At 40.1% G+C, this 15,199-nt stretch overlaps 1 protein-coding gene across 17 annotated transcripts in view; it reads left to right on the top strand.

Annotated features, from left to right (window-relative positions):
- Positions 1-15,199, top strand: part of ANKS1B (ankyrin repeat and sterile alpha motif domain containing 1B) — a 465,181-nt gene that overhangs the window by 400,996 nt on the left and 48,986 nt on the right. For 9 of the 17 annotated variants that reach the window (XM_068400458.1, XM_068400457.1, XM_068400456.1 and 6 more), the window contains 2 exons: positions 8,674-8,781; positions 13,952-14,131. The exons of 3 other annotated variants lie outside the window; for them this stretch is intronic. In XM_068400458.1, coding sequence (XP_068256559.1) covers positions 8,674-8,781; positions 13,952-14,131 — 288 coding nt within the window. The remainder of the gene's footprint in view (positions 1-8,673; positions 8,782-13,951; positions 14,132-15,199) is intronic. 5 more of the 17 variants (XM_068400470.1, XM_068400469.1, XM_068400468.1 and 2 more) reach the window with 1 other exon arrangement.

Here is a 15,199-nt window from a genome sequence, read left to right as displayed (position 1 = left end):
CCAGAACCTGTAGTAATTGTTTTAATGAGTTTATGCAAAGATTGCAAACCAGGATAGTTTAAGTCAACTGGGAAAAGAAGTTGATTGAGGATTTTTTTAATTTATTATGTTTATGCTATGGTTGTGTGTCATGCCATAACTTATACTGCGGTTATAGATCATTCAAAGTTTATTCTTTTAGGTAGTGTCTTTGCTGAAAGAAGAGTGATGGAATTGGTCAGCTGGCTGTAGCTGCAGAGCAGTAGAGCAGTAATTGAGGACCCTCTTTACATCATGTCATATATGTAGATGCATATTTCCTGTAAAGTAATTAAATGAAAATCTTGATAGAGGTGACATCCCTGGACAGCATAGCACATGGTACCCGAAACAGAGTCAACGGCGCCTATACTTAGCACATCACAAAACGTGTTTTACTTCATCCAGTGTGCCAAATGCTGTCAGAGAATGTCAGTGTGGCCGAGACCGAGCAGCCACTCCACAGTAGGGTGAATCCATGCTGATTACTGATAACACAGAAAAAGTTACAAGAAGAAGAACATTTTTTGTGAAATGGCTACCCTGTCTCTGACAGGTTTGCTTCAGTCCTCAGGGGGAAAATGGCAGACACCTGACAGACAAACTAGAAAACTAAATTTAGTAACTGGTGAATACTAAAAAGCGTAGGTTCGTAGACCATACTTTCTGTTAAAACATTGGCTTTAGGGTTCTTTACAGATTTATTTTTTATGCTAGCTACCCTCTTCTTTCAGGTGGTCCATTGTGAGAGAAGCTGCGATTTCACTGTTGTGGATGGCTTGTGCTGCTATAAGCACAAATGGCTGCTGAAAAGGAGATTTCCACGCTTTTCTCTTTCCCCCATCCTTGATCGTACTTTCCTGCCCATTTATGCGTGCCGGTGTTAGTTCTTCTGTGGTCAAGTAAGGAAGCAGATGAGAGCTGGGCATGCAGAGAACTGCTCCCTGCCTGCCTCCCAAATCCATTTTTAAGCTGGATGGGATCCCTGGAGTGAGATCCCTGGGAGGTCACTGTGCTGTAGCTGCTCCCACTCTGCAGCCCAGCACCTCTCCAGTCTGATCGAACCCTGGTATTTTCTTCTGCAGATCTCCTTTCTTTTAAGGAAGCATTTCCATGTAGGTTTCACGAGACCTATAGGACAATCCACCTGTACTTCGGCAGTGAATTGGGATGGATTGTGTCCTTAGCATCACGCTATCAGTTCCTAATAGTATTGACATCTATCAGAAATAGTGTGGTCTGCAGGACTAGGGAAGTGATGGTCCCCCTGTACTTGGCACTGGTGAGGCTGCATCTCAAACACTCTGTTCAGTTTTGGGCCCTTCACTACAAGAAAGTCATTGAGGTGCTGGAGCGTATCCAAAGAAGGGTAACGAAGCTGGTAAAGGGTCCTCCTCTTAGGAGGAGCAGCTGAGGGACTGGGGTTGTTTAGTTTGGAGAAAAGGAGGCTGAGGGGAGACCTTATCACTCTCTACAACTATCTGAAAGGAGGTTGTAGTGAGGCAGGTGTTAGTCTCTTCTCCCAGGTAACAGGTGATAGGATGAGAGGAAATGGCCTCAAGTTGTGCCAGGAGACGTTTAGATTGGATATTAGGAAAAATTTCTTCACTGAAAGGGTTATCAAACATTGGAACAGGCTGCCCAGGGAAGTGGTAGAGTCACCATCCCTGGAGGTATTTAAAAGATGTGTAGATGTGGTGCTTAGAGACATGGTTTAGTGGTGGACTTGGCAGTGCTAGGTTGATGGTTGGACTTGATGATCTTAAAGGTCCTTTCCAACCAAAACGATTCTATGACACTGGCAGTGATGGCTCTTGTAGCAAAGGCTACAAACACTTTTCACATTTTTATATTTATGATACTTTTATAGCTCTTTCGGTAAAAAAAGTGAATAAATATTAATGCTTGCTGTGTGTGGTGTTCAGTGCTAACCGCTTCATAACACAGCCTGAATGCAAGCCATAGGTAGCCTCTGTGCATCTATTTTGCTTGAACTAGATATTCAAGGGCAGAGCCCCTGCTCTTCATGTGAATGTTTTACAATAGTGAAAAATAATTTTAACTAAACTGAAAATACTTTAATACAGTAATAATAAGGTCTTCATGCATACAGCTAGTAACTTGCAAATATACTAGGAAACCGAATGTGTCCTGAATAACGTCTCTTAACAACATCTGTTCTGATCCTTGGTCCAGGTTCTCCTGTCCTGTATTTGGCTTTTCTTTCTGTATGTTGAAGACAGTCTTTCTGCAGTTGTTATGTTATGTATCTACAAGGTGTTGGTGATTAAAAAAAAAAAAAGCATAGGAGGACCTCCATTAAATGCTAGTATTGGAAGAAGATATTTAACACCATCTTAGGTTTTTCAATATTTTTATTACCATTTTTATCAGAGTATATAATTGCATGATATAGAAATAAACAATCCATTTTGAATTCTGATATATTAATATCTATAATTAACTGATATTTTTCCCATAGTACAGAGCTTACCTTTTAACGACTGCATTGGTTATAACTGTGAGCTGGAGTAATCTGCATTTTTGCTCTGAGCAGCAAATGACTGTTTGCTGCTTCTGATATTATGAAAACGTTTATTGCTGTATGTTATTAGAAAGCTTGAGTGTGTAAAAAAGGCTATTTATTTAGTACACAAATGTCCCGTTCTTTAAAGAGGCTTGAATGTTGGCGTTTTTTTCCTTTTGCTTGGAATTAAGTCCATGATGAAATTGAATCAAGATCAGAAAAAGGATCAGTTTTAGAGCTCTTAAAATTTACTATGGAGATTTGTACTTTGTCTCCTATTTCTTGTTACACTAGCTGTATTTTACACTTGTGTACAGATTAATGTGCTTTGCTGATGATTGCATATTAAAAATAGATAAATAAATGATTAGCTCATTATGAAATGTGTTGTAGTACCAGTAACTTTAATTGTAATTTATCTACTATTCAAATAATCCTGCAAAACATTGTGGGATAACATATTGGTACTGCAGTTGCTCTCTCGTAGTGCTATATGATTAACACTGAAGACCTCAAGGAGATTGGCTGGGAATAATACTCCTGGTCTCTGTGACCACACATTTCCCAAATCTGATCTGACTAGACCTGTCATTAACTCAACACACAAGTGGAAATGCAAGTCACTTGCAGAGGGAACAGTCTAAGAGGTCTTCCACCTTTCAAGCTGTCCAATATTTTTTCCACTTACTGCCTGTGAAAACAGAAGGAATGTTTTCACTTTATGTACAGACCTGCTTAGTGCTTGCTATTTTTCACATAAATATTATTTTCAGCCTTGTCTCTTAGGATAGGTCATCGTTATTGTAATAATCTTTGTGTTTCTATGTATAACAGACGTAGGATTTCTGATTTATGGGTTTTTGAGCCTAATGTAATAGGAATGCACATATGTAATATTTGTCATTACATCTGAGGCTTGCAAAATCATTAAATTGTGATTTTTTTTTTTTTTAAGGCTATTGGTTTAACATCTTTCTTTTTAATTAAAAAAATTTGTTTTTAAAAAGTGGTTCAGTACATAGCCTGAGACACATCCTCAGGAGGTAAAGTGGGCAGGTCTCAGTATTGACCAGGTCTTGTTTCATTGCATTTTCCTGATTTTTATGAATGAAAAATTAAATTAATATTTTTCCACTGAAATATTAAGGTTTATCAATTACAAGCGCAATATAATGATTGCATTTTTTTTTAATCTTTAGTGGAGCCAAAAGTACTAGCACCTGATAGGGCCAGACTCTTCTCAGTGGTGCCCAGTGTCAGGACAAGGGGCAACGGGCGCAAACTGAAACATGGGAAATTCCATCTAAATATGAGAAAAAACTTCTTTACTTTGAGGGTGACAGAGCACTGGAACAGGCTGCCCAGGGAGACTGTGGAGTCTCCTTCTCTGGAGATACTCAAAACCTGGCCAGACGTGACCCTGTGCAACGTGCTCTAGGTGAACCTGCTTTGACAGGGGGTTGGACTAGATGATCTCCAGAGGCCCCTTCCAACCCTGACCATTCTGTGATTCTCTGATACTTTCAGACAGCCAATTCTTAAGCTAATGAGAATTTGGAAATCAGTTTAATGAAAAAAAAAATGGCTTGTCTGGCAAAGTCGGGGCAAAAATTCCAGCAGCCTGGGTAGTAAAGGCTGTCCTGAGAACTTCCGCAAAAAAAAAAAAATCCTCACCTGCCTGAATCTGACCTGGGATGGCAATGGCTGAACAGCGTTGTAACATCCCTGCTCTGGCAGCAAGTAATGTGCAGCAGCACAGCTCAGAGGAGTGTAACAACCTGGGATTCAAAATTACCTTTACTTGGAGAAGACTCTTGGTCCTTGGCTTCTCAGTACCATTGAACTGGCGATCTGCAACTAAATTATATAGCGGGGGGAGGAGCAAACAAACATCAGTTCCTTGTGATAACATATAGAAACGGGACTTACGAGGCAGCCATCTGTCTGTGAAATGCTGTCACCAAGACAACTGACATCTGTTTCCAGTTGGGTAATTAATTCAGGAGGATAATGGCGCATATTTCATATCATTATGATATGAAATTGTAAGTCTTTTACAAGTCTTTTCCTAGGCATAATAAACAATTGCTTCCACTGTAGTTGTGGACACCAGAGAAGTCTTGCATCTAGCAGAGCTGCAGCAGGTCTCTGAGCTCCTGGTGCTTTGGAACCTCTCCGTTTTCACGTGCCTGCGCTTTGCTGGGTGTGCAGGGCTGTCCAGGAAAATCCCTCACTGTTAAAAATGGCAAAGGTTTGTGATAATTTAGGGTTGGAAGGAATCAGCAGTTGCAGTCAGGATGAGAAAGAGCATAAAGTATCCCTATGTGAAAAATGCAACAGAGGTTTAATATGGTTTGGACTGGAATTGGCTGTGTCTCGTACTGGTAAGCCACCGGGCATTCAATATTGCAGCTGACTCACTCATATTTGTCTTTCAAAATATGCCAGTTATTACACCATGTAATCTTGGTCTTTATGTGGGGTATGGGGGTTTTTTCACCTTTTTTTTCATTATGTTTTGGTTTTAACTGTTAATAATTGACAGCAGTTCTATGGGTAGGATTTGTAAAATTTTGAACCATTGTCCATACTGGGAATCTATGTAGCAAGTGTATTTAATCCTTTTTCAAATTTTCAGTTAAACCAGTCGTGATGATCAGGTGAGCTGTCCTGGTTGGTCTGGGCTCGTTTCCTGGGTATTCTGGGTGCTGCTGTGTTTTAAGATTAGCCCTGTGGGGCAGCATTGTGGCAGGAAAGCGGTAATAATCAACGTATCCTTCACCCACAATTTCAGATAGCCTGGAGTTTATTCCAATATGACCAGCAGTAAAATGATTAATAAAACTGAATTTAGCTGGTGTTCTGGGCTGTTTACTTGCAGAAATAGGAAGATCACACCTTGTTGGCTTGTATTTACCATTTTTTCTTCTTTAATTCTGAAGTGTCTGATGCTGCTATCAGAGAATCACTAATACTAGTCTCATCACTCTGTAGTTTTCCACTTTGTACCTAGTTCCTAGTGTCTGATTGCTGCTGCATGTTTAGTCCAGACTGCTTGCGCTATTATGGTACTAATTTTAGCCCATACAGTAACTTTTCAGATTATTCCAAAAGAAAAGGAATTGGTGTCTTTAATTTCAGTAATCTTTATAATACTCATTAAAAAAAAAAAAGTAGAATAATTATAAAGATACAGTATTGGATCGTATTATTCAATCAGAAGAAAAGATCAGGCAGAAGAATATTGCAGAAATAATGCTCAGTTTTAGACAGAATAACTTGTTAATTCCAGCATCTGCACATATATAGTCATCAGGGAGTTACGGGGCTACATGTGTTTGTTTTTTAAAACATCTGTCAAATAAGTCAGAAATCTAAATGCAAAGTGTTACATTGGTTACATTTGTGTATTTCTTACATTTCCTAGTGGAATTTCATTTTGTATGCTAGTCATTGGAGAATATAGAGGTAAAAATAGGATTAAGTATGCATGCATGTATCATTAGTTTGGACAAATGACTTGCCCCGTTCTCCTTTAATTATCTTACAGCATCAAATATAAGCAAATATATGAGATGGAGTTGCATTATTTTTGTCTCAGGTATGGTGCTGTCGGTGTGAAAAGAGGCATGTCATGTATGTGCTTTTTTTTTTTGTCCCACTAAGGAAATAACAGGCTGTGGAGGGCCTTAAGCTACTCTCAACAGTTTCATGACATGTAGCTGATTCCTGCAGCCACACTGCCAAGCTCATTTCATTGTCGTGTATGAAGTAGGCTACAATCCATTTGACAAAATGCTGCCCTGCGTAGCACTTAGGTGCATTGCACTACTGTCCCTATAGTTCACTGGTACCTGGTATATAGAAAATATTCATGGGGAGCTGTCTTGTGAGCTAAATAAGTGCAAGGCTTTTAACAGTTATTTGATACACAACATTAAGATATTTCTAAGATACTGCTTTATGCGACTTTACCATTGCACACTGTTGACCTGTATTTGTGATATTTGACACTTTTGATAAATACTGTCAAGGGTAATCCATCACGGAACAAGTTTTCAGAGTTTCAGGGTGTTTGTCAAACTCTCATAACTCAAATATAGAAGTGTTTCAGAAAACAGTATTTTATATTTGTAAGTTGAGTAACAGGTTTAATATAACCATTTAGACCTGTTTGCTGATCTCTTACATGCAAAGTCCCTTAAGACTCGTGTCCTTTTCTCTCCTGTTGTTCAACAGCTCTGTGGAGTCAAAGAGAATTGCTCTGTGTGGTTTGATATAGCTAATAAAGCAGTCAGAGCTCTGAGGACCTCGAAACAACCCAAGAACTGTAGCTTGACTTAAAAATCTCTGGGTAAATGCTCTTGGTTATGGAGAAGCATTATGAAAGAAGCAAGTTCACTTAAAGCAGCTGTAGTTCATTCTCGTGTTTCATACAGTTAAATACAGAGATAAAATGTGCACCCTTCTGTTTAACATTCAATGTAAACTGAATACATAACTAAGTCTCCTGCATGCCTCTGGCATTTCAGCGTATGCTGTGCTATCTCAGCTCTGCTCATGCTTCTCCAGATTTAGACTAATAGGAGAGCACACAGCAGGCTTGTGGGACTCCACAGCTTGGATCTGCTGTTGAGCTGCAGGGTCTGCAACAGCCCTGCAAGCTCCGTCTCAGAGGAAGGCCTCGATCTGTTTCACATCATAGCCCATCACTTTGTAGATGCAGGCCAACAAGATGTTCTTGATGTTTAACAATATCAGATAGCACAGAGACATCCAACAGAGGAAGTGTGGATGAATTCACATGCCCATGGACAGGCAGGGGTTCACCCACCAGAATAATGATGGTGTGTTGCTATACCATAACCTGAGATACTGGATCTAAGAGATGCAGTAGGAGAGTTTCTGGTGTTTGATTTTTGTTTGTTTGTTCTCATTAATGGTAGTTCTTAGTGGTACTGCTTAAACTGAGGTACTTGTTCACTTAAGAGGTAGCATTTTCAGGGTTTTTTGGGGACTATTACTTTTTCTAGGTTGAGTGAGAAATTCCTCTCAACTGAAGGGTGTTGACATACGGTGGTCCTAAATATAGTGGGAAGTACTGTCTTCTGAGAGGGAATGGAGGCAGCTCTGGTATATGAAACCATATATACAGTCTGGAAGAGTTACGTGAGGACACTGCTGTTTGCAGAGCAGAGGCTTGCTTCTACAATTAGTGCTGCTTTACACTTTGAGGCCATTGTAGCCGTTAAAGAATAGCGTCAAAATATGATTTCTTTTTCCACTAATGCTTAAGTTCCCAACTTGCTGCTTCTGCCCTCTCTGTTTTCCTGAGAGCAGTGGTGTTTTTGTATGTGGCAGGGACATGGAGAGATACAGGTGGGGAGTAGTTGCAGTAAATTTGGAACACCTTTTTGGCAGCATTCTTGGAATTTGGACAAGCACAGGGTATTTGATCCTATCTCTGTGTGCAACAGAGATTTTTTTTTTTGTTCCTAAAAGTAGTAGACCACCAGGACAAAGTTTGTCCATCCTGTGTTTCTTACACAAGGATGATTCTACACAATAATGCAAACTGTACGTGTTGTTTGGAGATTACCCATGAAAGGCATGGTGAATAGATTTAAAAGTGATAACATTTATTCTTTGTGCAGTTCCTTTTCTCCCTTCTTGCCCTTTATAAGCATTTGCTGGCTGTTCCTCGAGCTCTTCCTCATCCATCCTGTGAATCCCTTTAATCCTCATCACTCACTGTTTGCCTGCACCTCTACATTTCCTTCTCCCATCTCCTCTTCCCCTTCCCCTGTTTTTGCTTCCACTCTGCTGCCTTCTTTTCCTGTTTCATTTTCCTTTCCTCCCTACTAATTTTTGAGCCTATTTTTTTTCCGTTTTCCACGTCTATACCTGCTTTGGTTTCTTCCTTAATTTTACAGGTTTTTCCTCTGTTTGATCTTGCCTCTCATCTTCTCTGCTGATTGTTTGCCTCGCGCTGTTGTCTGTCTGCTTAGCCTGTGTAGTGGACTAACTCGTTAAAAGATTTAAAGAGAAAATGTCTTCACTCTGAATGGATCTTCATTTAATGATTGCAATGTGTTCTTTTTAATGAGGTATTTTTGTTATTATTTCAGGTCTTAAAAATTAGCTTGATTGGCCACCGGAAGCGCGTTCTGGCATCTTTGGGAGACAGGCTTCACGAAGATCCTCCTCAGAAACCACCTCGGTCAATAACCCTCAGGGTGAGTCCCCATGAAAATTTGTTTGCATTTCTCAAAAAGCCAACAAGTGTTTCATAACATTCACATGAAAACAACTGTGGCTTCGAGTGGGGTGCAACTTACCTCATTTCAGAAGTTTACAGTGTAGACATCTTACACTGACCTGCTCAGTCACACCTCCCCGTATAGCCAGCGGAGATAAATTGACATTTTTGCAGGGTGTTTCATCTGACCTGTTTCAGATGTCTACCTGAGAATGAGATAAGTAGTGTCTTAGAAGTAGCAGCTTATCTTCTTTGCTCAAGAAGCTAGCTTAGGAGCAGGTGTGTACAAGCTGCACATCTACATTTACCCAATGGAATAACAGCCCAGCCGACTGATATTGCGGTAGGAGAGTTACCATTTTCCTTTCACGCTTTCAAATGCTTGCATTTACTTTTCAGACATATGCTTTAAGCTTTCTTTAAAGAGAGCTTCTTGAAATTGTTGAGATACAAATGCCATTAAGATGTTTCTGTTTCAAAAGCTTCTTTGCATTTTTAAATTTCATTTGTATTCCCACTTTCAGAAACTTTGTTGCAATGTCCCTGAGGTTTTCTACTCTTGACCAAATTTAACGTCCTCTCATTACACCACCTTCACTCAGTTTCTCTAGTCCAATGCCTTTGCTGCTTTGCTGTCTCTTACCCTTGTCGAGTTGTGGTCTGATGACCCATTCCTACTGTGTTCTCTCCAAGGGAGTTCATATCAACAGTTTTTATTTTGATATTTTAGGTCACACCTTTTATATTTGATTGGATCTGATTATTTTCATGGGGCTGCATTTCTGAGTGGAATCTCATTTGGGACTAAACTTCCAAATGTCAGAGACTATTAGTGTTCCCAAGCTAAATTTCCTGGTGTAAAGAGAAATAGAGAAAGACAGAATGAGGGCTTATTTTTACATACACTTACCATTTCTGTGACCAGCCTGTTTTCACCCTGCTTATTCTCAAATGCCACATGTAGACATTTTAGATCCCTCCCCAAATTCAGCCTGTTCCTAATGCTATGTTGAAAAAGGTGTCACAAGTCTATAACGTCCTGCTCTAAGGCACATTGCACAAACGTGTGAATATTTTTCTTATATTTTATATTTGATGTATTATGTGAATAATTTCCTGATGCATGGCAGGTGTTAAAACGCTCCCAGGAAAGAGGTGTCATTTGCCAGCATTTGAAAGTCGCACATTTTTGCTCCATACTTTCAGTGCTCTGGACTGGGGAATTAGTTCCACTACAGCAGGTGGGAAAGTTTCCACAGCCCATGTTATTGGTTAGGACTGTATATTCTCAGTTAATAGTGAAGAGAAAACTGGATGTCTTCCATATGTGGTCAAAATGATAAACTGCTCCACAGCAAATGTGGGCAAGTGCTACATGTCCTTGTAGTATTGGAGCCTTCACAGAGGATCCTAAAGAGGAGGACAAGAGTTTGGATTAAAGTGTTCTTTCCCATCAACTGCTACTATGCCATTTCACATAAAAAGAGGATATAGTATATAGTCTGTAGTTTGCAATAATTTTTAGCTTGAAAATTGGTTTAAATAAAGTATCTGCGGCTACTAGAAGATTGATCTGTTTCTATTAGAAAAGATAGTTTAAAGAGTCTACCCTTAAGGACCCAAGGTCAACCTAAGCATGCCTAACACTTCACCTTTTTCAGCTCTTTTTGTATTAGCTTTTAAAATAGAACAAAGTAAAAAATGGTTAAATATTGAGGAAAAGAAACAAACATTAAAATATCCACAAATATATAAGGAAAAGTTATTTTGATTTCAAAGTCATATACTCAAAAGTTAGAAAATGCTGGATCTCAGGTTACCTATGCAATCTGGCTTACCTTCCTTGAGTGCATTATAGTCTTTAATTATAGGACCAGTTTACATGTTATTCATGGAACCCCATCCTCACCTGGTTGGCATTGGAAGCTGGAATTTAAACTGAAGGAATGACAATTTAGACCAAAAATTTGAAGAAGTAGTGTTACAGTAGTAATGATGGTCTAACACAAGAAAGAATTCACTAGAGAGGATTCCTGGTTTTAAGAACTTGTTAGACAAACATCTGTGGGGCATGAAGTGCACTTAGGCAGCCTGGGAAAGGATCTCTTAAGCTCCCTTCCAGCCCTGACCTGTGTGGTTGCAGCTTTACGTGACCAGCAGGACTGAGAGGGGGGGATGAAGCAGATTTCAATAGTGAAATATATGATCAAGCATCCCTGCAGGGCGTGTATCCGTGCATTCACAACAGGGTGGAAACATGATATGAATACCTGGTGACTAACAGGAGCGTGGTACTGAGTATATGATAGCACCTGCACGGGCATCCGTGCCTGGTCTGCAGATTTGTTAAGGAGATGAGAACGTGGGTATGGAGTGAGGAAGAGGAATGATGGAAGAGTGGGAGAGAGACTCATGATTAAAGGAATAGCTGTAGCTATGAAAATACAGATTTACACCTGCTTTGCTGCAAAGCCTGTGGATAGCACTTGGTAAGTTATTTAGGTAATTGCCTCATAAACAGCCACTAATTGTATGTTACTGACATTCTGCATATTTGACTGAAGACCGGAGTCTGATTTATTCAAGTGCTGAGCACGAAGTGCTGCAAATTAGATCAATAGAAGCAGAGTTTTGAATACAAGCACTTGGAAAATCAGGCAATAGATATTGTAATTGGGCATCCAAAGTGACTGATATTTTTTAACCTTTGTCTGTGTGTCTCAGTTCCCCCACACTAAAGTGGTGATTATAAAATGCCAGAAGTCACAAGGTGTGGTGAAAATAAATTGATTGACATTTGTAAAGCACTTACGAGCATCATGAAAATGATGATGTTAGTCATCCTGTCTTCAGAGCAGGATTTGAATGGAGCTTAGGGAAGGGGTTTGGGGCCACAAAACAAGGTGAGAATAAAATACTGACTACATCATAACTAATGATAACACAGTGCTGAGTATATAACAACATGCTGCACAGTTGAGGATCCATCTGTGCTGTGAAGGATGACTTTGAGAAAATAGCATAAAATCATGTAATTACATACTGTTCCATAATGCAGAGGCACTGTAATTCTTTTATTTCTTGACTTTGTAATTCTTGTCTGTATTGCCTCGCCAGCCATCTTCTGATACAGATTTTGGAGAGAATTTCCTCTTTATGTGCATTTTGATAAAATATGAAAAGCTTTGTGAGAGCTGGAATATGTATATCCTTTGCACGGTCACCTGTCACTTCGATGCGCTGACGGCCCTACCAGTCTACTAACAGTGGGTGCACTGTGATTCGGATCAGAGAGGGGTTACCTGCCTGGCTGGAGCTGCAGGTAGCAGTCATTAGAAGGGGTCTCGTTTGGTGCCCCTGTACTCAGGATATTTTCACGACAGAGGCATCTGCACCATCTAGTCAGAGTTGGGCCCGTGGAGGAACCAGGGGTAGGTTTTAGAGATTATGCCTCACCAAACCTTCTGAGCATGTGCAGACTACAGCTTTTCAGAAGCTTTTAACTGGGCCAAATGTAGGTGGATTTTTGTGAAGGAGGGAAAAAGACTATTCCTAAGAGGTAAACACTCCTTTCTTTGCCCTGGGAAATGTCAAGTGCCTGTCTCAGATCATAGGAAAGCTAGAGAATTAAAGAACAAAGAAAAATCCCAGTTAATTAAAATTTATTAAACAACAGTATATCCCTGATTTTAGTCAATCAACATGGAAAATACTAATCCGTTATTGTGATTGCAAGGAATAATGTCACATAGACTCCTACATTTCAAATATTAACATCAGATGTTACCGTCACTTGAATGCATACAGAAAATTGCAACTTTCCATTTGGAAGAGATTACAGCACTCTGATTTCTTACACTAGATCTTGTTTCTTAACAGCATGGAGTAAAGTACTTTGATGCTTTTCAAAAATGAGGTTTGCTTCAATGTAATCATGCATGAAATATCCACTGTAATTCTTTCTCTAAATATAAAGGCAGGGTTTTTTACCTTCTATGCACACTGGAGCAGGTCTTTCCTCTAATAATCTTCAGGTCCCTTCTTGTTGTTCAGTATTGAAATATAGTATTACAGCAATAGGGAATTTAGACAAAGTCTGCACTGTGCAAACACGCTCCTGGGTACGTTCTGCCTCCAAACAACTTGCTATCAGAGAAATCTCTGGTATCAGATGAATTGAGCCCCGTAACCTACATCATGAGAGAGGAACATGTTTCCCCATCCAGTTGGTATGACAGTGTTTTACAGTCTGCGCTGGGGTGGTATGTGTGCAAACTGGCTGGCCAGTATGCTGTAGCTCTGCTCCTGCTGATTGCAATCTCCAAGACAGTGTTGAACGGTGGAGCTGGTGTTTGAACAAGTGATGTGATGTGCATGAGAACAGGTATTTCCAAACACACGTACGGTGGCTGTCTGTGAGCAGTGTGGTGGCAGATCCTGGTTAAATGTATGATCAGGAGGACGTGTTTAGCTGTTTATTAGATAGAGTTCATGCATCAATTTGCTGTGGTACTTGTACACTTGACTGATACGTGGTCACACTTCAGCACAGATTACAAGAAAAGCCTGGTAAAATATTTGTACTCTGATGCTTTCATGCATTCTAGGAATTGTTATTTAGCTTATTTCTGATATCCAGTACTTCAAGTTAAACAGATGTTCTGCAAGACCTATAAAAATTGCAAACAAAGTGTCTCTATTTTATGAATGTTTGTGCATTTCTTTTTTCCAGCAAGAGATGTTGCTAGAGTTCAAATCACTTTCAAATCACTTTCACTGCTTGGAAGTGGTGAGAATGTATTTCATCTTAGAAATAGCTAGTCCTAAATCATGGCTTTATTTGGGCCTTGGCAAGAAGTAACTCACTGTTTTATCTCTAGCACTCCTAGAAGGGAGTATATATTACACAAGGAGGTTTTAGAGAGGGAATTTGCCACTGATTCATGTAAATAGTGAATTATTTTTCCTTCCACATGGGCTCTGCACCTTAGGTAGCAAATCTCAAAGTTCATCCGCAGTAACCTCTACTTCAGGAATTGTTCCTTAATTTTTTTACCATGAATAATTAAAATACACTTTTAAATATATGATTTGAAGTCAGCAATATGCTGTTCTTCTTATGCTGCATTTTTCTCTTCTCTGTCTAGGAACCCAGCGGTAACCACACTCCTCCTCAGTTGTCTCCATCACTTAGCCAAAGCACTTTCACTACTGGTGGCTCCCTGGACGTTCCCCACATTATCATGCAGGGCGATGCAAGGAGAAGAAGAAATGAAAACTATTTTGATGATATTCCCCGGTCAAAGCTGGAGAGGCAGATGGCACAGGTAGGGTTAAAACGATGCCATTAAAAGGCTGCACTTTGCTGCAATTTGTTACAGAACTAACCGTAACCATAGCTGTGGGTCATATATGAAGGCTGAACTGTAAACTACAAAGACTGACAATTTTTCCAAGCTGTCGGTCACAGTTCTTCATATTTCAAAGAGTGTAAGTTGGTGTGCAGTTTCTCCTGAGAGGTAGAGTTTTGGGGGTGTTTAGGTGCCTGGAGGCTGAGATGAAGGTGCCTCCTGCGCACCAGAGGCTGCAGGCTCCCACTGGCACTGACTCTGCCTCTCATTTCTGTAAGAAGGTGCAGATTCCTCAATTTCTGAGCAACCTAGAAAAAAATAAGCTGACATCAGTTCACTGCCAGAAACTCAGAGGACTTGGAGGGTGGTGATATGCTGCATTTATTAATGGAGAGGGTCAGCATTCTGCCAGACTTTGTGATCTGGGGATATATCTTGAGTGTTTAAAAAAAAAGATTTAACTGTGCAACAACTCATTTGAGCATCGCAACAGCGCTAGACTTAACCGGATGTTAAATCAAACTGTTCATGAAAGAAAGCCTAAAGTAGCCTCCATCTCTAAATTTTTTCACTCAACCACAATAAGAGTACTGATAATTTTAAATCCATACGTTTGATTTAAACATATCTCTGAGTCAGCAGAGTGATGCGTTGTACCGTTCTAAAGGGCAGTAAGTTAAGCTTGGACAGCCTCTTGGCGAAAATGCCTTAGGATGAACTCAGCTGTTTTTTGGTGGTACATACGATGAGAAACAGCCAGGTCTTAAGCCATGTGGCGCTTTGCAGCGCACGTTGGAAATAGAGCTTTGATTTGCCGTCAGAAGCAGATGGGCAGCCAGTGCGGTTCCTGGAGCGACTCTCTCCGCGAAGGAGCAGGTTGCTGCGTGCTGCCCCGCATGAGGCTTCCCAGTGGTTCTCTGCCTGACACAGCCCAAAATAGAGCCTCTTTCCAAAATTTAGCCTCAAAATGGAAACAGCTATCCAAATAACTGTGTTATGGTTAACGTAATGAACAAAAGGCTGCAGTCTCTCAGCTAATTGCAT

Source organism: Nyctibius grandis, chromosome 5 (genome assembly GCF_013368605.1).
Source record: "Nyctibius grandis isolate bNycGra1 chromosome 5, bNycGra1.pri, whole genome shotgun sequence".
NCBI lineage: Eukaryota > Metazoa > Chordata > Aves > Nyctibiiformes > Nyctibiidae > Nyctibius > Nyctibius grandis.
The sequence above is the reverse complement of the archived record's forward strand: the minus strand, read 5'-3'. Positions and strand labels throughout refer to the sequence as shown.